Below are 21813 nucleotides of genomic sequence, written 5' to 3'. Positions count from 1 at the left end.
AATGGTGATGATAATAATAATAATTGCACCAATAATTTTATTAATAAAATATGATGTGTGGGACAATATTAAATCAGCTCAAGTCCTTATTGAATTAAAAAACTGCTATTGTGCTAGTAGTTTAATAAACAATAAAATTAGTAATATTAGCGATTGGTATTATCATCAATATCTGTCTTTATTTGTACTATTTTATTTTTCTCTCCTGTTATCAATTGTGCAATGTGATGTTTTGATTTAACATGGTAAATTTATAATAACCATCAAATTATAATAACTTTATTTAGGGATTTTTGGGGGGAATTCATGCGCCCGAAACGGAATTTAAAATTTCCCACCGCACTTAAACGTAGCACGCTCGGCAAGGCTTCCCCATTACGGCGGAGTCCAGAGTGGGAGTGAGTCTGAGCTCTGAACACACGGGAGGGACGCGCGCCGGAGAAGTTAGCAGTCTGACACGCACGAGAGAACTGCGTTTGGTTTTAAGTTGATTCAGGAGAGGAAACGCGTTAAAGCTCCCCCCCCTCCCCCTCCCTCTCTAAGGATTATAAAAAGAAAAGTGGGACCGAGGAAGATATAACATGACTTCAGCAAAGGAGCACTAAAGTGCGGGGATGTTTTGAAAAATGATGAGAGCGGCGTGAACACTTTAAGGAATAAGTTCAGAGTGGACCGGTATGGCTTGATTTGTGAGCCCGAAGGCAGCTGCGGGAGGCACTGATGTTTCTGTGGAAGAGAAGGAAAGTTTGCTGCGCTTCTCTCGGATCTACTTTGTGAGAAATTCATCGCTTACTAGTCTCGTATCTGAGCGGCAGAGCCCGGGAGTTGGAGGGGAGCCGCTTCGGTTCGGTGTCGGCTCTGAACATACATCAACCATGACGAACCCCGCGCTGAAGAAGAACCACTGGACCTCCAGGGTGAACGAGTGCTCAGTGGGGAAGGACACCCGCGGAGACCTGAACGTGTCTCTGCGCGGCGGCGCGGAGAACGGGGAGTTCGCCTACATTGGGCAAATTAACGAGAACCTGGTGTTTTACAGAGATGGAAAATTAAACGAGGGGGAGCTGCTGCTGGAGGTGGAGAACCTCTCCATTTCAGGATTACCTTTGTACGACGTGCAGACGCTGATAAAGAACTGCAAAAGTCCCGTGAAGTTGAAAACCGTGAGGCCAGGTAAGTCGGTGAAGGAGGTAGCGGTGGAGGGAATAAGTCCGCATGCGGTCCTACGCTTTTTAAGTTTAGGAGACTGTGTGGAGTAATTTGTTTCTTGGCTGTCCTTAAGTTTGTCAAACATACGCTTTGAGCAGGGGCGCTCCTGAGAGTAGTGCGGGTAGGGGGACGCAGTGGCTGTCCCTTAAAAATTGCTGGCCTTTACTGACGAGAAAGTCTTCTATACATTCCACATTTTAAACGAAAGGAACAATGAATTTTATAAATTGCAGCAATGATCTATTTCAGAGACATTGGTCAGAATCTTTAGGCCTATTTCCATTTTTTCCCCCTGAAATTTTATTTTTAAGAGCTGTAACATGGAGCGCAGAAACAAACATCTTATATCAGCAGTTAGCGAGGCTAATACAAGCGTTGTAGTTCCTGGAGAATGTTGTAGCATTTTACCTTAACCCTGAGATTTCCAAAGTGACTTGACATTTCCAGATCATCATATTTCATGACAGAGATTTAAAACTCAAAGGGAGAAAACAGAGCAGCTTTGCTTTTATATATGACTTGTTGAAAGTCTTGCTCTGACTTTGAGCCTAAATGCACCTCAGACATGGCACAATTTCCTTTTAAATGTCGCCTTGCATTTCTTCTGACTTAATTTTACCTGACTGTTACTGAAAACGGATAAATCAGAGTTGTCTTTCCGTACAAACTTCCACACTGAAGGGTGTTTTCGTCAGATTGTCCTCTTTTATAGTATGGCACTTTAACTAAGTGGGAAAAGATTAGCGTAGATTTTGTCTTTTGTTTCCAGCCAGTCGTGAAACGTGAGGCCGAAAATCAGAGTTTACTTTGCATTTTTTGAATTTGTTGTTTTTATGCTATTTTTTTCTCTCTTCATATTGGACCACTTTTAAATCTGTCCTTCCTCTAGTCATCTCTCTGTATAAATCACTACTCCATAAAAAAATTAAGATAAATCTCTGATTACTTTCAGTTTGGGTCTACCACCCCATCTTGCTTCCATTAAAAATATTTAGTGGCACCCCTGAATGGTTCACTTTGAAGAAGGTTTTTCCAAGTAAAAAAAATACTGAACAAGTGCATAAACTCACTCGTCAGACTTGCTGAAGAGCAGCGAGCGACAGGTTAAATGGTTAACTTATTAACACATTAATAAAGTTTGATGAGGTTTAAGTAAATTTCCCAGGGGAAATGCCACCTGTTTAGTGCAGGGAGACGGGGCATAACCCGAGCTCACGCTTGTTGTTTCAGCTTTTCCTTTTGAAACGGTTGTTAAGCTTGAGCTAAAACAGTTTGCACTGAGAACAATGGTAACACCTTCACCTCCCCTTGCATGAATATTTCCCCTGAACCCTGAGTGTACTCTCCTCAAGCAGACCTGACTGGCAACATTTCTCCAGCACCAAAACAAAACAACATCAGGCTTCCCAACAGGGAAGGCGAACGTCAGGCTAGCGTCGAGGTCAGTCTGGCTAGTTCGTGGTCAGCCTCATTCAGCAGCAGTGCAGGGAAAGCTCGACACTGAGCCACTCTGACAGCCTCCCAACACGGCAACGCAGACTGCTGAATATGATGCTCGCAGCCCGCCTGGCTCACACCGACTTCCGAAGAAAAAGAGCAACAGCTTTTCAAGGACAGTCGCACATATTTATAACCTGTGAACGCCGGCAGCAGCACCTGCTGGACCCGGTGGGATCGTCTCCTGTGCCACAACTTTCTATAACTCTCGTTATGATGAGCAGTGGATGATGATGTTGTCTGGGTAGCTTTCTTATTGTTGCTGTTGAAACGGAAAGCAGCACAGGTCGTTTTAAAGTCCAGTTTAATCTGACTGATTTACAGCAGCTCCAAGCTGCTGTGCGATACGGAGTGCTTGAGTTGAAGACTGAACAGAATGGATAATGTTTCCTCTTTTCTCACAAGTGATTTCCTAACCAGTAAATCATTCATTCCAGATTTTAATTGATTTGAAGGTGTCAGATGATTTCAGTTTAGTCGGATGTGTTTTGTGTTGCAGCAGCAGAACCAAGTCACTTATGTAAAACAAGGGGAAAAAAAATTAGACACAAACAATGGACTGTGACAATCACTGGTGACAGCGAGACTACTGGAGGACGACCGTCAGTCATTCCTGTCCTATACAGGCTAATGCAGTCAAGAATGTGGGCCGGATCAGGAAAATTGCTTGAACGTATGTGGTGGCGTTTGATGTAAACTTGGAAGAGAACAAAAATCTACCTTTTCTTCACGCTGAGTTGTCTGAAACAAATTGTGAGAAATCAGGGTTTAATTTAAGACTCGAAACCAGCCAATTTATCCAGAAGTGATAAAGGAAGTCTCAAAAGTTGAGATTTACGTCCAGGTAAATGTAGCTGATGTCTTAGGAAGTGATTTTTTAACATTAATTTATTTTATCAGTGTTTTTATTTTCCCATCAGTTTCAGTTTTGCATGAACAGTCATTTGCTGACTTATAAATATTGACTCAGATTTGTCCTTCCTGAAAAGTATGTATTGCTTGTCCTCATTTTGAGGAGTTTTCTCTAAGAGAAATGGGATGTCACAGGGAAATTGGTAATGGGGATTCCTGAAAACTTCCATCAAATGAGCAAATTATTGCACTTATGTATTTTTTAATAAATGGAGTTCTGATAATTTGTATAATAAAAAAAAACATTCATCCAAATTAAAGTTGAGTTTTTTTTCAGTTTAAGGTTATGTCACTGCAATAAAAACGTGCTGCATGTCTTTACCTGGGATGCAGATCACTGCTTTCTACACGTCTTTAAAGATGGCTGATTTGTTAACCGTCATTTGTCTCTTAGCTCAGCCTTTCCAGCGAAAACCTGTCGTGACTTCAACTTTTCTTTCCCATTTGACATTCAGGCAGAAGTGAGTTTTGCTCCAACACAAATTCTTGGTCTATTTAATGTTTACTTATTCATGCTTTGAAGTGCAAGTTCCTTTTTTAAATAAAGGCCTTCAATCTCTGATGCTTTAGTTTGTGCAGCGCGTTCAGAGGACCGTTCAGGGTGAAAAATCTCCCAGATGTGACTGCGTTCCCGCCTCTCATTCTCCCTGCAGCTTGTGACAATAGGAGGAAACTCTGTCCCCAGATTGAGCCAATCAGAAGTCTCATCATGCCACAGCCTTCCCCACCAATCTTTCTCTCCCCCACCCTCCTCCCAGAGACCCATCTGGGAATGTCGAGTGTCATAGCGCCACATGATGAGATTCCATTTCCAGGTTTTTAATAATTCACGCTGTCTGGGAATTTCCCTCCCTAATCAGCCCTAATTGGAAAAACATGCTTGGCAGCTAGGACCATCTGTAAAATCTTGCGTGACCTAATTTTACAGCGCTTGTGCCATTTTCCCACTTTAATCAAGTGAGACATGAGGAGAGGTGCGGTGGCGTCGCCTCGACTCGCCGACAATCACGAAGCTGCAGAGAGACGTGCGCTTAGCGACGTTATGCCGGCGCTTCCTGACCTGTGACCGCGCAACCAGGCAAACTCCTGTGTGCAGTCAACACTCAAACACAGAAGCATTTGTAGTCTGAGTTGACTGAATTCCTCTGCAGAGATTACAGTGTTTGCTCTGGGTATCCATGAAGATGTGCACACAGAGTGGGGAAGATGGATCTGAATCATGGCTACTGATGTGAATCCATAAGAAGGTAGTTCTAGTTGGGAAATCCTATGAATGTAATGGTGTTAAAAAAAACTATCTTGGTTCTGATTTAATGTTATGTTATCCCTATACTCCTTTGACAGTCTGGCACACTGAAATCTAGCTCAATTTAACATTCAGGCAGTCGGTTGTACAAGTAGAGTAGAGCGAGGTGTAGCCAACTCCACCCTAACCCTACAACAGTGAGGTTTGAGATTAAGACCAGATCAGTTCCATGCTGCGCAGATGGTTATGTTAATAATCTACGAAGGATTTGGAGGCTGAGGCTCACAATAGTTTATGAAAAGATTTATATCCTTTGAACTTTTTTCTTATTTTACACCCACTCACTTCAGTGTGCATTATTGGGACTTTTATGTGAACTTAAAATGGTGCACAATTGTCATTTTAGTTTTGTTTACAACTATAAATCTCAAACCGGTTGGTTTGTTTGTATTCAGCAGTTATGTACTTGTCGTCTCAAGGGCCAGATACTGTTCTTGTTCTGCTCACCGCTGAACAGTGGCGTGCACAGACATTTTGGGGACAAGTGATCAGTTGGTAAAAAGGGCACCTTGTGTGGTACCTGGAAATGTCAGCCAACTTAGAAATGTGAGATTTTTAAAAGGCAGAGCTTGAAAGTCGTATATTTTAAATCAATAGCCTTGCGCCACAAACAATACATTGTTTACAAAAATCAAAAACATTTACAAGGGCATCTCTTGCTCTAAAAATACGAGTTTTGGATTGTTTTTGGTATTTCCATATAGATGATATCTCCTGTGCCATGGGTGTTTTTGAAATCGACAACTAATTTTTATTTTTTTAAAAACCACGTTCCCATCTGGAATGGGAAGATTTAACCCTATGACCTACATGTAAAACTGTTTGTGTTGGAGAAAACTAAAACATCCCACTGTCTGAACACACCATCCATACTGTGCAAGATATTGGTGGAGAAGCTTGGCTGCAAGCTTCATGGAAGCTGGTCATAGTTGATGTGAGGTTGGATGGAGCTAAGCCCCTGTGCTACATTGGCCTAGTCAAAGCTCTCTGTCCAATCTGCTTGAGCTGTTGTACCTTGCAAAGTATTTAGGGGTTCTACAAAGGATTGACGCAGGAAGATGCAAAATGCACACCACAATCTTTGTATTTTACTTTTTAAACAACTTGAAAATCCACTTCATTTTTTGTCCACCTTATAATCAATCACTACTTCATGTTGGTTGAATATTGTTGCAAAACAAGGTACATTAAGCCCCTTTAATTAGCTTAGGTGCATGTTACGAAATGGTTAAACTATGTAAAGCAGCTGTGATGTTATCCTGGAGATGACGACACCGATGCCGGTGCATGGATGAGTGTGTCTTGAAACATGACACAGTAGCCCAGACCTGACCCGTTTCCCCGAGGCAGGAGGTTTGCTGTGTGTGTATGGGAGTTGTTTATTGAAAAGGAGAACAAGATTTGCAACCATGCTTTAAGGCACATTAGACTTTGACATCTTCTTCACGCAAAGGCTGCCATATCTCTCTCAGACCAATTGGGAATCCCCGAGCTGCAGCTTCAGATGAGACGGGGCGCGCTTGCCACGCAGTTAAATTATGCTATAGAGCTGGTGTGATAAATGAGGCCTTGGTAGCGATAAATTTAAAGAAGCATGAAATATTCTTACTTTAAATGGCGGCGTGACTTGCTTACATGCTCAGATTTATAACTGCGTCATTGCTTTAAGTCCTGACCGCGTTTAGATGCACGTCTTTTGCGACTGGGTCTGCCTGTGGAAGTGTTTATTTCCTTTTCTTGGCAGGAAGTTGGACGTGTCTCCTACCCCAACTGCTCCTCCATCTTTTGTGTTCTCCGACTCTACTTCCTTCCTCGTAGACAACTTTGGGCAATCGTCTCCGGCTTTAATTTCAGTGTGCGTGCTTCAATTTGAACAAATGTCCAGGAAGAGATGGTGTATAATGGTACGCTGTGAGATTTGAGATTAAGTGCACTGGACGGACTGTGAGTTGGCAACTAAATAGACCTTGAAATGCTGCCTCACCAATGCAGTAGGAGGTAATCACACATGTGCGCCGTTTCCTCGCTTGTTTACTAGAGAATCGTCTTTCTCTCCCTAATTAGCTTGAGTGGAGGCTGTTAGATGGAGTGTGAATGGGAATTGGTCACACTTGGCACTTGCAGTTACACACTCTGTCGGAGGCGGAGAAAGGCCAACTAATTTATTATAGTGAGCTTAATAGGGTGGCGGGGGGGAGCCACTGAGGCATTCCCTTTTAAGATTAAAAAAAAAAATCCTTTGAGGATTTTTGCTGAAAATTGCCTGAAAATAGTCCTAAATGTACATAATGACTGACATTTTTATGGCAGTCAGACTGGGTGCGACACACATACCGGTATTGCTTTCAAACCAGGGCCTTTTGGCAAAGTAGGTACAACAAACTCGGGACATGCTCCAATCAGAGGTCTCTGGCCAAATTTCAATGCCTGCTCTTTATAAAGCTTTGATCGGCTGATGCTCATCTTAGCCATTTCAGATTCCTCTTCAAAAATTTCTCTCTGAATAAACTGCAGACATGCTTCAAGGAAGTACACTTTCCCGCTTAAACAGCTTCTTTCATTTATTTGCTTCCTCTAATTTCAATTCTTGAACACCTCCCTGATACTGAGAGTACAGTGGACCTCCGCCTATTTGTGGTTCAGTAGTTGTGGATCCACCCAATTGAGGATTTTTTTCTCTGGAACATAACTCCAAATTATTCACAGAAAAACCTGCTAGCTTGCATAGTTTATTTTTTAGAACTTATGTAAAATATTTGAAAGAAAATGTAACTTGGAAAGGTGTAATACCTTAGTGCTACTTGACTTTCTACTGACTGGTAGTGTTTGAAAAGCAGCCAATAAAGATGTGCACTTTATTTTCTATGGCGCTGACTGGCTGTTTTAAATGTTATTGGAGGGGTTCTCAAGTATTTGTGCATTTTATCTAATTACCAGTAGCTATGGTATTTAATTCCCACAACTTCTAACCAAATGACTTTTGTATTCATTTATTGCTTTCCCTTTAGCCTTACTTTCATCTTTCTCAGAGATATCTCAGCATGTCAAAGAAAATTTCTTGTTTTTGTCTTGTTTTCTCTGAATTCAGTTTTTAAACACTGAAATTGGCTAACCTCGAGTTTTACTAGGGAACAACTCCCACACCAAAAAGTATTGCTGTGGCTGAGCGCTACTTGTCACTTTGCTGTTGGTACACCTGAATAACCTTAATCGGGGACAATAAAAGTTATTCTTTTCTATTCTGTTTTATTCTATTCTGCTCCAATGTGAACTTATCAGAAAAAATATATATTTGTACATTTTTTCTGAACACTAGTAAGAGTAGAGCAAAGTGAAAGTTGACCAGTTCTACTCACAAGCACATTTCTCAATGCATCTGAGAAATTCTTCTCCATATTGATGCTTATATATACTAGGGTTAGTAGGGCTTGTGCAGTAGCATGTCTACCAACTTCCTAGTTGACCTTTTTAAAAAAAAAGTATAAAAAAATGTTGAATTAAGTTCCTGAGGCAATTTGGGACGAAGGTATGAAATATTTTATTTATTGCTCAACATGACAAATTTGAATGAGAAATTCTTACCTTGCCAGAAGTACCACACTTATTTTCCTCTGTGCCACTGACGCACCCGCCCCCCCTCCCAACTGTAAGTAAACTGGTTGTGTGTGTCAATGGCCACATTAAATAATTCTCCATATCTGTGAGACATGTTCAGCAGCCTGTGTGCTCACAGTTCTTGCTACGTTTGCTCTCTGTCATATGTTATGTATCTAGCCAACTGATGAAGTTTCAAATGTATTTCATTACTCATTCCTTTAGTGGACAACCAATAAATGCACCAAGTTTGTTCACTGGATTGTATGATTAAAAAAAAATATGTGTGCTTCCAGAAGGTAATGATCTCTGTGTAGAGGAGGCTAGTGTGTTTGCAGGCTAAACGGACTGACGAGTCAGTGTCTTTCTGTCGGCTGTGCTGCTGTTAAACCTGGATGAGATGCGGCTCTGCCTTCAGTGGGCATGACACCGAAACAACATGATGGGATTTATAGTGACTGTGGACATTATTAATAGAGCCGAGACTAAAACCCGTAGCAAGTAGACTTTCTTCCACAAAAAAATGCTTTGCTGAAAAATGTTGGAAGAACCAAACTCCTGCATAAAGTAGCATTTTCTTTTTTTTTTTGACTTCTTATAAAAACTGAGCATGCAATACATCTTTTGTCATGGATAGCAAATGTCAGCCTCTTAAGAGTCCCAGTAGATTTCTTCTCTGTTCTAATTCAAAACCCCCTTTCCTGTGGTCTGCTTCCTCCCTTTCTTTACCTTTAAACAGACCCCACCCAAGGCCAAATGGTAGTCTTGTCTAGATAAATCCCATTATGTGATGTGTTTTGGAAGGTTTTTCACACACATCCACAAGCACACGGAGACAAAACAAAGTATCCACAGGTTTGGAGAGCGGTCTAGCCTTGATTAAAAGGATTTACACAGAAAAAGCCACAGTAGTGAGCCGCCTAGAAGTAGCTATGATGCTAGCGGTGTTTGCTGTTCTTTTCTATGCTCCATTCTTACTAGACTCTTCATTTTGTCTACATTTGCTGTCATTTGAATTTGTCATTTGTCACTGTGGGATAGCTATTTCACACCGCTGCCATCTGGAAATGTCTGTTCAAGCCTCCATTGAAACAAATAAATTAAACTGGTCATTCCACAACAGTTGCGTATTGCAGGGTGTGGCAGCTCTCTGAAAACTGCTCTGCTGGTAGCAGTCACTATCAGAGGAGATGTGATGGCTGAAAATATGGGAAAGAGACTTGATTTTCCTGCGACGAAAAGGTCAATCTCTCAAAATGAGTTTACTTTCCGTTTCATCTGGACTGAAATGAACCGTCTCATTTGAATGAGAGGATTGAATCTCTGATTACATGGTCACACCGAGACGGTTCACGAAGAAGTTGCTCTTCTACTAATTTAACGACCCGCATGAAAACCTCTGGTTAAGTTCGAATGTTGGTTAAAAATCGAAATGGTTTTCTGCTGAATGCAAACCGCTAAAGCAACGTTGGAATAAAATAAGACTGGGTGCAGTTTGTATGATGGAGCTTAGTGTGATTTCCTGACAAATTGCTTTAGTCTTTTCTTCATGTTGAATGATGTTGGTCTCGGAGAGCTCAACGTTCTCGGTGTCCTTGACTATAGATGTTGCATCCAGGTGATTGAAGTCTGTGCAGTTTGATACGACATGGAGGAAAAAAAAACTCCCCTCATTCGCGGGTTGACTTCGACTGTTTTGGTGTTGCCTGAGATCTCGGCGACATGGTCACACTGTCGCGCTGCGTGCACGCAGGATTGTGTAACAAAAAGTAAAGGTCATTAGGCTTATGAACTCCTAAAGGTCATAGCTGCCACGGTTGAAATGCTACAATAGAAGGATTTTGCCCTCATTTTTCACCTCTAAAACTGCAGAGTACGGTGAATGAAACGCACCGGCTTAATGATAGCATCTTAATTAGACAAGAAGAGGCTAATTAGCAGACAGGAAAAGGATTGAGTCTTAATTAAGAGGGCGCCGGTGTCCATCTTTATCTTGGTGGGAGATTTTGGTGAGTGGATTTGTGATGGGATTACTCCGTCACATACCTCGCATCGCGGTCTGTTGCTGGACCTCCAGACTCTTACGTCCTCAAACTTTAAAGCCATTTAAAATTATTGCCTTGCACGTTTTCTTTTAAACCTAAATGCGGCTCGTGACGGCTGTTTGAATTAAAACCTTAGATCTACTCTAGCGGCACTTTATATGGTAATTTTCCCACTTTGACTTTTTGCAGAGTTCTGCTAATTCTCTACTTTTAAGGAGATGGGAGTATACATGGCTTTCTCTTACTTTCATCTGCTCTGTTTGAGCCTGAATGTGACACGAAGATAAGTCCTTTTTTGAGTAAGTCTTTTGATTCATATATAAAAAAAAGTATAAAGATAGATTTAAAACCATATTCTGCTGCAGCCTGAGATCAACCACATGCAGTTTGAGAGGAATCCACTTCTTTATGCATTTATTGTAACCGTGGCAAATCTTTATCTTGTCAGGGTTACACATCCCCTTTTTGCTAAATACTCTCTGTGGCAGCTATTGAGTAAACTACAGTCATTTTTAGAATTTTATCAAGTAATCCTATGCTTTGCCACTACTTCTGCTTTGCATCTGCAAACAAATCATGGCCAATGCGTTATTTTCATTATGGTTGAGTATCTTCCTGGTTTATTGGGATAACCCTAGGAGTGCAGATTGCAACCTGACCTTCAGATTCTGAATTTGGACAGTTCGAATTATTATAAATTGTCTGAAACATTGCTAAATATAGTAAAAAAAAATGTTGCTCAGTTGGCAATACTTGGATGACTATTGTTTTGCAGATTTGGTGGGAGGGTCTGCCAGTCAGCTCTGTCATGGCAGAGAGAAAGTGGACGTCAGCTGATTTTCAAAGATTTGAGGAGGTGGATAAGATCAGTGGCTCAAGTCGGTTTCACATCAAGTATTAGCCAATCTCACAAAGTTAAGGAAATCTGGGCCTATTTATCACTGCAACCACAGGAAGCTCCATGAACGATTTTATTCAGTTGTATCTTTAAACTCTGAATTGGATTCAATTAATGTCAACTTTGCTTTCAGTCCCTGTTTGGACTGGTTGGACATTATAATATATGACTGATTCAGATTCCTAGCTTAAAGTGACCTCCTGCAGTCTCGTCTGAACAACCTCAGAGTTATGTGGTGCTCTGAACAAGGCATTATTTATCACAAATATTAAATGCATTGTTTTAGTTTTACAATTAATTACTCATTTCAGAGTATCTTTTATTATAGAAGACTCGGAAAACATTTGAATCAAAGCGTATTGCTTGGGACTTTTATTTTCAAGCCTATCTCACTTAATTTGTACGCGCGTTTTAGAGAGCTGCATAAAACTGAGTAGCTGATGATCAAGAGGGTTTAGCAGTGCGCTCATTTGCCAGCAGCCTAATCAGATACCCATATGTAAATAACACGATGCGTCAACATGGTGACTTTTCACAGGCCCTCTAGGTTTGTCATTGTGCCTCTATTTTTACTTTGTTTGCTGCACGCTCTCTCTCTGTTCTTCATGGAGGCCGTGTGAGCCGATTTCTACCCCGACTGACCTCTCCTCATTGCCGCTCGCAGAGCTTTTATGCGGGCATCATGTGATCTTCATTTGCGCGCCGAGGCCAAATGAACATGATCGTGTGGGAAGTGGTGGAAATCCATTTGTCACATGCCGTTGTCCCATCAGCAGCTCTACAGACGTGGAAACATAGATGCTCTTTGTCGTTTGAAGAACCCTGACGTGGGGGGCTGGAGGGTGAAGCATGCATCCAAATGCGTGTGGATGCTTTTCATAAAGTTACACACAGGGTTCTGGTCTTGGGTTCTCATTCTCCTCCTCTGTGATGCTTGTTGCTGTTTCCCCTCCGTTCTGTTCTGTGCAGGAATGCTGTGTTTACATAGCTGACTCTGGCTGAGATTAGTGTTTTAGTCTCTCAGGTGTCTGCTGAGTGTCACTGTTTGTTTCTTTTTAAAGTTGTAATTTTTTTTTAGAATCCAGTTAACTTGTCTGCTCCATGTGAAAATGCAATGCTGGACCGACTATGAGATGGATTTACAATGTCATCATGGTTCTCCTTGATGTTTCTTTCGCAGCACTGTTTTACCACATGGCCTTTGACGGGCCCTTTTATAAGCTGCTTCTGGCAGTTCATAAATCACCACTTTAGCCAGTAAAGGCCTGCGATGGTGTGATCTTTCAGAAATCGAGCTGATATTGCAGATCCAAGAGCGAGGGAAGGAAATGCAACTGCACAGACACGAAGCAATCCACACAGTCTGTGTGTTGGACATATTGCCCACTGGGAACAGATACCAGTGGAGATCCGCGACTCATTAGAGTGACTCCATCTCCCTTCTGGCTGGGAGTGCTTTACAATCTCCAGAATGAGCATTAGAGTGCCGAGGATTCCTAATGTAGTCTTGAAAGGTTTGGAGATTCATGGAATTTGATTTTTACTTTATTCCAGGACTGAAGTGTCTGATTAAATGTGAAATTCTCAAAGTGAGTTGTCTGAACAGATTACACATCAGAAAAGTACTTTCACCTTAGACAAGGTTACCAGTCTCATGAAGAGATGCTGCCCTGGTGATGAAATGCACAAGAGCGAGGATGAACTCTGGCAGGTTTAAACCTGAAAATCATGCAGAAACCAAATAAGTCTTGTTTATGCTCCTTCTCCTTGTATTTTAGGTTTTTGTTCCAAGTTGAACTCATAAAAATGGGCCAGGAAATTAGACCAATTTATAATTTTCTTACAAATTTGGTCTCACGCCGTCAGATGGACGGACATGTTCCTATATATTTTCAAAACAATCCCAATAAAACAATCTAGAGTCGCTTTTACTTGGTTGGTTCAGCTTCTCTTAAAAATAGTTTAAAGTTTTCATGTTTGCTAGATCCCACTGTTAGGTGGTTGTATTGCTTTACATCGTATCATAGCTCACGTTCGTACTGAGAAATTGGCTTACTGTTTTCCTCCTGACTGTTGGGGCGCCATTACTACCTTGCTTGAGCACGCTGGGGGCTGACTTCAACTCCCCTGATTGCTCCCATGTCCTTCCACACGTCACACCTAGACGGTAGGAAAATGTCTCTGGCATCTTCATGTTTCATGACAGATGATTGTTTTTCTCTGAAAATTTGGTGCATTTGAAAAACTGTCTGCTGTGAATTTATGACTGCTGGCTCCAAATTTCCTCCTAATTTGTAGACGCTTTACCATCTTGTCCCTTCCTGCCTACCTTTTGTACCTGTATACAAACCATTTCATTCCTGAGTATTTAATTACGCCATCAGATCATTTTCCTTTGTAGCGAAGCGTGTTTATGAATTATTGAGACAAAAATGGTTCCAGAATGCTCAGTTCTCATGCTTACTGTGATTTTATCAGATATTTGATAAGAAATGATCTTTATTTGGTACAGCCAGGATCAAAACAAAGGTGTAACATTTTGGAAGGGTCAACATGACCTGCACTTGTTTCTGTTCTATGCGTCTTGTACCGTGCACTGTTTATGAGCGCTACATATTTCAGCTGGCTTCATCTCCTCGGTCTCCTGGAGCAGGGAATCTTGCCTGTTAAATCTTTTCTAAAATATTGCATGACCTCCCTCCCTCAACAGCTTCTGTCTTTGTCATTCCCACCCAGTAGTCCATGCTGTGAAATGACTGGTTCTGCAACAGATGATGTATTGCTCCAATCAGCTTACCACATAAGGGAATCGCCTATTTTCTTAACACTCCAACAAAAGTGAGCGCAAGATTGCCGGCGAACACAAACGTCCCTCCATGTCCTCACGCTCTGCTGGGCACCAGAGCTCATAAATTAGACAAGAAATCTAATTTCCCTGTGGGGTTCTTAGGCTCTGAGTGCACGCAGACCCACTGTTTCTTTTCAGGGGGAAGTTGATTTCTATTCTTCATGATGTAAATGGGCTGATAAAGGGACAGCTGGAACTGGATTGTGGCCTACTTGCTTGCTGAGTCACAGTGGACAAGTTCTTCTCTTATTGTCATACTGGGCTTCAGAGCAGAGCACGCATGACAGTCGACTCCGCACAACACTGCTTTTTTTATGTGTGTGTGAGAAGGGGAGCTTATCGCGAATGCCGAATTGTGTTGAGCTTGAGATTCTTCAGGGTCAAAGAAAGCACCAAGCACGTTTGAACAATGTTATCATAGAAAACAGCTGGAGAAACAAATCAAAAATGACTCCTATGGGCAGAGTGGCCGCCATATTTGGGGTCACATGTTACTCAGCCCTTCAATTCTCTTACTTTTCATAATGTTTGAATCAAAGGTATTTTTGGCTGTTTTTGTTAATTGTTGTTTTTATCTTGACCGGCTTTCAGTAGCTCCTTTTTCCTGTGTGTCTCTTCCTCTCTTTAAAGGTTAAATTTGAATGAGTCATTGCAATAAGGTTCACAATCTTAAAAAGAAATGTTTACTTTCATTTTAAAAGTGATACGACAGTTCATGCGAGTTTACCTGAGGTGGATAAGACGTACGTTTAAAATTTAGGAATTCAAATATCCAAAATATAAAATTTTCAAAGCTTGTTGGGGGAAAGAAATGGAAAGCTAACACGAGGCAGCCGAGAATGCTACCGAGTTGGGTACGCTGAACATGGGCATCTGTACAACACAGTGGCTCCTCCAAGACGTATATAGTTATAGAAAAAGTCCATCCATCCATTTTCTTCCGCTTATCCGAGGTCGGGTCGCGGGGGCAGCAGCTTCAGAAGGGAGGCCCAGACTTCCCTCTCCCCAGCCACTTCTTCCAGCTCCTCCGGGGGAATCCCAAGGCGTTCCCAGGCCAGCCGAGAGACATAGTCCCTCCAGCGTGTCCTGGGTCTTCCCCGAGGCCTCCTCCCGGTGGGACGTGCCCGGAACACCTCACCAGGGAGGCGTCCAGGAGGCATCCTTACCAGATGCCCGAGCCACCTCAACTGGCTCCTCTCGACGTGGAGGAGCAGCGGCTCTACTCTGAGTCCCTCCCGGATGACCAAGCTTCTCACCCTATCTCTAAGGGAGAGCCCAGCCACCCTGCGGAGGAAACCCATTTCGGCCGCTTGTACCCGTGATCTCGTTCTTTCGGTCATGACCCAAAGCTCATGACCATAGATGAGGGTGGGAACGTAGATTGACCGGTAAATCGAGAACTTCGCTTTTTGGCTCAGCTCTCTCTTCACCACGACGGACCGGTACAGCGCCTGCTTCACAGTAGACGCTGCCCCAATCCGCCTGTCGATATCCCGCTCCTTTCTTCCCTCATTCGTGAACAAGATCCCTAGATACTTAAACTCCTCCTCGGATTTGGAGGCACTGAGCCTCATCCCGGCCGCTTCACACTCGGCTGCGAACCGCTCCAGTGAGAGCTGCAGATCACGTTCCGATGAAGCCAACAGGACCACATCATCCGCAAAAAGCAGAGATGCGATCCTAAGGCCACCAAAACGGATCCCCTCAACACCTCGGCTGCGCCTAGAAATTCTGTCCATAAAAGTAATGAACAGAATCGGTGACAAAGGGCAGCCTTGGCGGAGTCCAACTCTCACCGGAAACGAGCCCGACTTACTGCCGGCAATGCGGACCAGACTCTGACACCGGTCATACAGGGACCTGACAGCCCGTATCAAAGTACCCCATACTCCCGGAGTACCCCCCACAGGGTCCCCCGAGGGACACGGTCGAACGCCTTCTCAAAGTCCACAAAACACATGTAGACTGGTTGGGCGAACTCCCATGCACCCTCCAGGACCCTGCTGAGGGTGTAGAGCTGGTCCAGTGTTCCACGACCAGGACGAAAACCACACTGCTCTTCCTGAATCCGAGGTTCGACTATCCGACAGACCCTCCTCTCCAGGACCCCTGAATAGACCTTACCAGGGAGGCTTAAGAGTGTAATCCCCCTGTAATTGGAGCACACCCTCCGGTCCCCCTTTTTAAACAGGGGGACCACCACCCCAATCTGCCAGTCCAGGGGAACTGCCCCCGATGTCCATGCGATATTGCAGAGTCGCGTTAGCCAACACAACCCCGCAACATCCAGAGCCTTAAGGAACTCCGGGCGGATCTCATCCACCCCCGGGGCCCTGCCGCCGAGGAGCTTTTTGACCACCTCGGCGACCTCGTCCCCAGAGATTGGAGAGCCCAACCCAGAGTCCCCATGCTCAGCTTCCTCAACAGAAGGCATGTTTGTGGGATTGAGGAGGTCTTCGAAGTATTCCGCCCACCGGCCCACAACGTCCCGAGTTGAGGTCAGCAGCGCACCATCCCCACTATAAACAGTGTTGGTGCTGCACTGCTTCCCCCTCCTGAGACGCCGGATGGTGGACCAGAATCGCCTCGAAGCCGTACGGAAGTCTTTCTTCATGGCCTCTCCAAACTCCTCCCACGCCCGAGTTTTTGCCTCAGCGACAACCCGAGCCGCATGCCGTTTCGCCTATAGAAAAAGTCTCCAACTCAAATTTGAATTCAGAAGGCATAAGTTATTAGTGCTGTCTGAGAGTAGAATCTCGGAGACCTACTGACCCGGAACCCAACGCGTGGATTTAAGAGTCTGTGTATTTTGTCCTAATTAAAAAAAAAACAAAATTGCTGCACCTGTTGGGAGCATTTTCACTCTGATGTGCATATGCCAACACATTTTCCTAAACTGTTTCAGCAAGCTGTGTTATAGTTGGGTAACACAAAGTGGTGAATGGAGGCACAAATAATCAGTCCATATTTTGCTTGTAACCATACTAAAGTAAAAACTCAATTATGAAGCCATAATCAATCAGGCTTCATACTCTAAGTTATTATACATGTGGTCTGATTATAAAAAGTCACTTAAAGCTAGAGGTAAACATTAAAATCAAGTTGTAAAATATACTTGAACTGCAGGTGCAGTTAAACTCTCATCCATTTGGCTCAGACATAAATAAATAACTCTTGTTTTGCAGGTAATTATTGCGGCTAAATGTATGTCTGGATAAAACAACATGAGTGGACATTTTTTATTGAAAGAAGAAAAACTAACAACCACAGTGAAACAACACATTTTACCAACGTATCAAAAGAGATGATTTTTGGTGGATCTTTGGAAAAAGCAAGAGTGCTCACTTTGACCCTTTTTTTTTAACCACTCAACAGCCACACATCAATTCAACACACATTTCTGTTAGGTGTTTTTTTCCTTTTTTGGTTGTTTATAGGAAAATGCAGTGGTGCAGATCCAGATGGCTGATCATCATCCATGTATGGCAGTTTCTTTCCGTTTTAGCTCCACAGGCCTTTTTTCTTAAGCTGCTTTTTAAAAACTTGGTTTGAAAATCAAAGGACAGACTAGTTGTAACTTAATTATAGAATACATATTTTTCTTTGTTTTGCCTTTTTTCGGGACTTGAAGATAGTTTTCAGTTTATTTTTCCAATAGCTGTTATTTCTAAAGATGTCGCCTTCACTACCGGTGAAGAGGTGTGTTTGTGTTTTTGCTGACTCCAAAGGTTCATTGTGCTCTTTTCAAGGAATGTGAAGAATCCTTTGTATCCAGTCGGGGCTGTTTGGTTGCTTATCTCACCTACGACCGCCGTTAACTGTCAGTCCACGACACAGGAGCACTCCTGCGTTGGAGTCACATCCTACATCAATTCAGAACAAATACATGCTTCTCTTTATCTGACATGATGACTGTAAATGTAATTATTTGTAATGTGTAATCTGCTAGCATAGTCAGCCACAATCTGAAACTTGGAAAGTGTTCATGTCTCGAAAATGTCCTTGGTTTTGTGTGGGGTTTGGCAGCAACACTGTTGGACCAGTCGGACAGGTTGGGATGAAACTGCTGCATACCTGTGCTGCACCTGTTAGGCAACATGGGCGGCGCGCAACATCATCACGAGGGGGTGGGGCTCCCAGGAGAGATCAGATGCCACGCTCCTTCCTGGAAACGTGACCACACCCGCAGTCGCCTGACATTTTTTGTCGATGCAAATTACTCATGCTTGCCAAACCTTGCTTTCCATAATGTTTGAATCATTTTTAGTTTTCAAGAGTTGCTTAATTTACACCAAAACTGCCTTTTGCCCAGTTAATAATAATAATAATAATAAAAAAAACATGCTTTATCTCTCTCTACCCATCCACTCTTATCCCCTCTGTTCATCTGGAAATGGTAAACATGACGTTGGAAGTGATTGGTGTCAGGTGACCGTTCTGGTTGCCACAGCAACTGGGTCCTAAATCCCAAAGCACCGGTCATCTCCAGGGGCTGATTGCTAAATAAAATCTTCCCGGACACACACAGAGACTTGGAAAACGGTGGATAAACATTGGCGGGGAGAGGAGCAGCTTTGAGTCTCATGATGTGGTGGGCAGATAACTTTGTTTAGCTGCTCGAGGACGAACAGACCACATTCCTGTCATCTCTCTACAGAGGCAGCGGGGAGCACGGCCAAGTCGGACACATCAGTCTGGTCCCTTCACTGGTGTTTTGGACATTTGCATTGTTTTTGAAGGGGGATAAAATTACCTCCTTGGTAGTTGTTGCAACTGATCAATTGGTCGGTTAATTTATTTGTTGGTAGAAAAATGATGCTTAATTATAACTTGTTTGTGTCGATACGGATAAAACTTTGTATGTTATTGGGCCCTTTTACTGTATGATAAATTGTCCCAGAAGTTATTGCGATAAACGATATCAGACCATTTTCAAGTAATATAATGGTCATGGCATAATAATGCAATATTGCAAAACATTCTCAAAGATTAAAAAACTTTAAATTCTAATGAACATTTAACACTAGAACTGGAAGACAATTTAAATGTCCAAAATAAATAAAATGTAACATAAAAATTAATTGACTGTGTAAACAAAAATTTCCCTAAAAAAATAGCTAGTTGAGACACATACACTAGATTGGAGACTTTTGTTATCCAATTTTTGGTAGAAGGCAAAAATGAAAGGAGAAAAATGCTAAATTGTTCAAATGGAAATTGAGTTTGTTTTAATTCTTATTTGATTTATTGCTTACTGCAACAAATCAATTATTTATTGCAGTAAATAACAGTTCCTATAGTTTCTGTAGAAAAGTTTTATTTTCCTCCTCACTTAAATTTCTTGGGTTCCTCATTGACCTTACCTCCTAAAACTGTTGGTGAGAAAATAACTATGCACAGATCTGAATTTGGTGGCCAATTTCCAGTCTCCTGTTGACCTAAAGATAACTTAAACACAGGATTCTACAAGTATTTTAAAAGACTATAAACTTGTCACTTTGTGAAAGAAATTAGCTGGGATACAATAAAAATAAAATGAGTCCTTTTGTGTATTCCTTGAGTATCTGTATCCTTACCAGACCATTCATACTGCATCAAAGCTCAAAAGGATAAATCCAAGCTGCTTTGCTGTACTTGGATTAGCCTTCATGTTATCTACTAAAATAATTCTCCCCGTCGCGTTCGTGCACCCTGAATGAACCACATATTTGTGAGCACCTTGCTGGTACTGAAAATTGGGTCACTTTGATTTTTCCTTTTTAGTTGTGTGTGTTGGGTTTGGTGCATTTACTGATCAGAAAAAGATGGAACTTTTGAGTTTCTGACCAATGCGTCATTGGTGCGGGGCGACCAAGTTAAATATTACCCAACTCAAGTCACCTGTTTCTCTGCATCTCTAACAAATGTCATTTTTATTGGTTTATAGGTCTTTCTTTCGGTTGTCATTTAGGGGATTTCTAATTTGGTTTGTAAAATCTCTCTCTGTTCCTTAGGATGTAAACAAAGAGCCACACTGGAGACTGTTAGACTCCAAGTTTTATAAACCTGACCCAATTAATGTTTAAATCTAAATGTCAGAAATTTCTCTTTTTTGGTGCAGGGAGATTTGGAAAAGCAGCTGCGAAAAGCGGGTAAACAGACGGAGGGTTTCCACAGGAAAACCGTTGCTTTGATTGCTGTTATATTTAAATGCAGTTTAAAAAAAAAAAAAGACGACTGATATCACAACTCTGCTGGCCATTGTAAAGGAGGGAAAAGAGGAAATGTTTTGCTTTTGTTCTCAGAGTTCCCAGACGTTCGACCACAGGCTGTGCGTGTGCGTGAGCGCGTGCGCACACAAGCCTAAAAATGTTCACTGGCATTCATGGCTGTGTGATCTAAATACAGCTTTTAAATGCTGCCTAAGTCACTGTGAGCCATTGGGCACAAACAAGGTCATAAAAGTGACCCTGTTTTGCCTTTAAACATAGACCAGGGCTATATTTTTGATACCGAGCTCCACGGGCAATTGTATCTTGGGGTGAATTCAAGTCAAAGATGGATCTACATTTAGCTAATGTTTGCAGATAAAACTTCAGCCTTTGACGATATCGTCGTCATTAAATAATTTTTCAGGCTTGGTATACAATATCGACAACGTTGCACCTTCACGTTCAGCCACATTGAAACTATAAAATATTTAACACTCGTGTATTGTTGGTCTTTGTAGTTAATTCTGGAAGGTTAACGGCTTGTATTTACAAGCTGTGATGCCATGCAAAACGTGAATACAGTCCAATAAACGTGGGGAAATACACAATCACTTCTATGGTGCTTTACGCACGCTACCCCAGGATGTACGTTTCCCATCTGGCGGGCGCAGAGGAGGAGAGGGTAGATCTCTCCTTTGTTGTGTGCAGCAGCTCACCTGGTCCATTTCTCTGACTCGTTTCTGCCTCGCCAGGCGCCAGCTGTACGGGGAGGTGTTTCAGTCAGACACCTGGCAGCTCAGCCCAGGTTAACCAGCGGAGCCCATCACTCTATTTATAGCAGGATGAATGACAGACAGAGGACACTGTAGGTCTGGATTAGACGCTGTTCATCTGGGACAAGATGGAAATTAAAAAAATTCATTTACAGCGAATGTTTTATGACAATATGAAGACTCTGAATGTTGAAGTGTCTTGCAAAAGTGTTTGCAAGACACTTCATCTCGCGTGTAATCACCCTAAGTTCTGAGGTTAGGCTGGGATATTCTTAAAGAAGAAACCAATAGATTTATGTTGACTCTGGAGGAGCTGTATAGTCACCATATAAGTCATGTACTCCTTAAGTCTGACTTCTATGAAGGATGAGAAGAAAGCCATTGTTGAAAAACCAGAAGTCTTTCTTGTATTTTGCCACAAGCCATGTAGGTGAAGTGTCTCATCTGCCCTGATCAGATGGGACAAAAGCTGAACTTTTGGGCTTTATGTGGTTTCTTGCTTTCCACCTCATCCTGAATACCCAATCTCTTGTGTGAAAC

General features: G+C 42.3%; 1 protein-coding gene across 11 annotated transcripts in view; it reads left to right on the top strand.

The window, feature by feature from the left end:
- The first annotated feature begins 394 nt into the window (after positions 1-394).
- Positions 395-21813, top strand: part of magi1b (membrane associated guanylate kinase, WW and PDZ domain containing 1b) — a 143852-nt gene continuing 122433 nt past the window's right edge. For 6 of the 11 annotated variants that reach the window (XM_008409554.3, XM_008409551.3, XM_008409553.3 and 3 more), the window contains exon 1: positions 396-1173. In XM_008409554.3, coding sequence (XP_008407776.2) covers positions 876-1173 — 298 coding nt within the window. In that variant the 5' untranslated portion in view covers positions 396-875. Of the gene's footprint in view, positions 1174-21813 lie in introns of all 11 variants that reach the window. The other 5 variants (XM_081607359.1, XM_008409550.3, XM_008409552.3 and 2 more) reach the window with 1 other exon arrangement.

This window comes from Poecilia reticulata, chromosome 5, assembly GCF_904066995.2.
Source record: "Poecilia reticulata chromosome 5, P_reticulata-male-v2, whole genome shotgun sequence".
In the NCBI taxonomy this organism is placed as follows: Eukaryota; Metazoa; Chordata; class Actinopteri; order Cyprinodontiformes; family Poeciliidae; genus Poecilia; species Poecilia reticulata.
The sequence above is the reverse complement of the archived record's forward strand: the minus strand, read 5'-3'. Positions and strand labels throughout refer to the sequence as shown.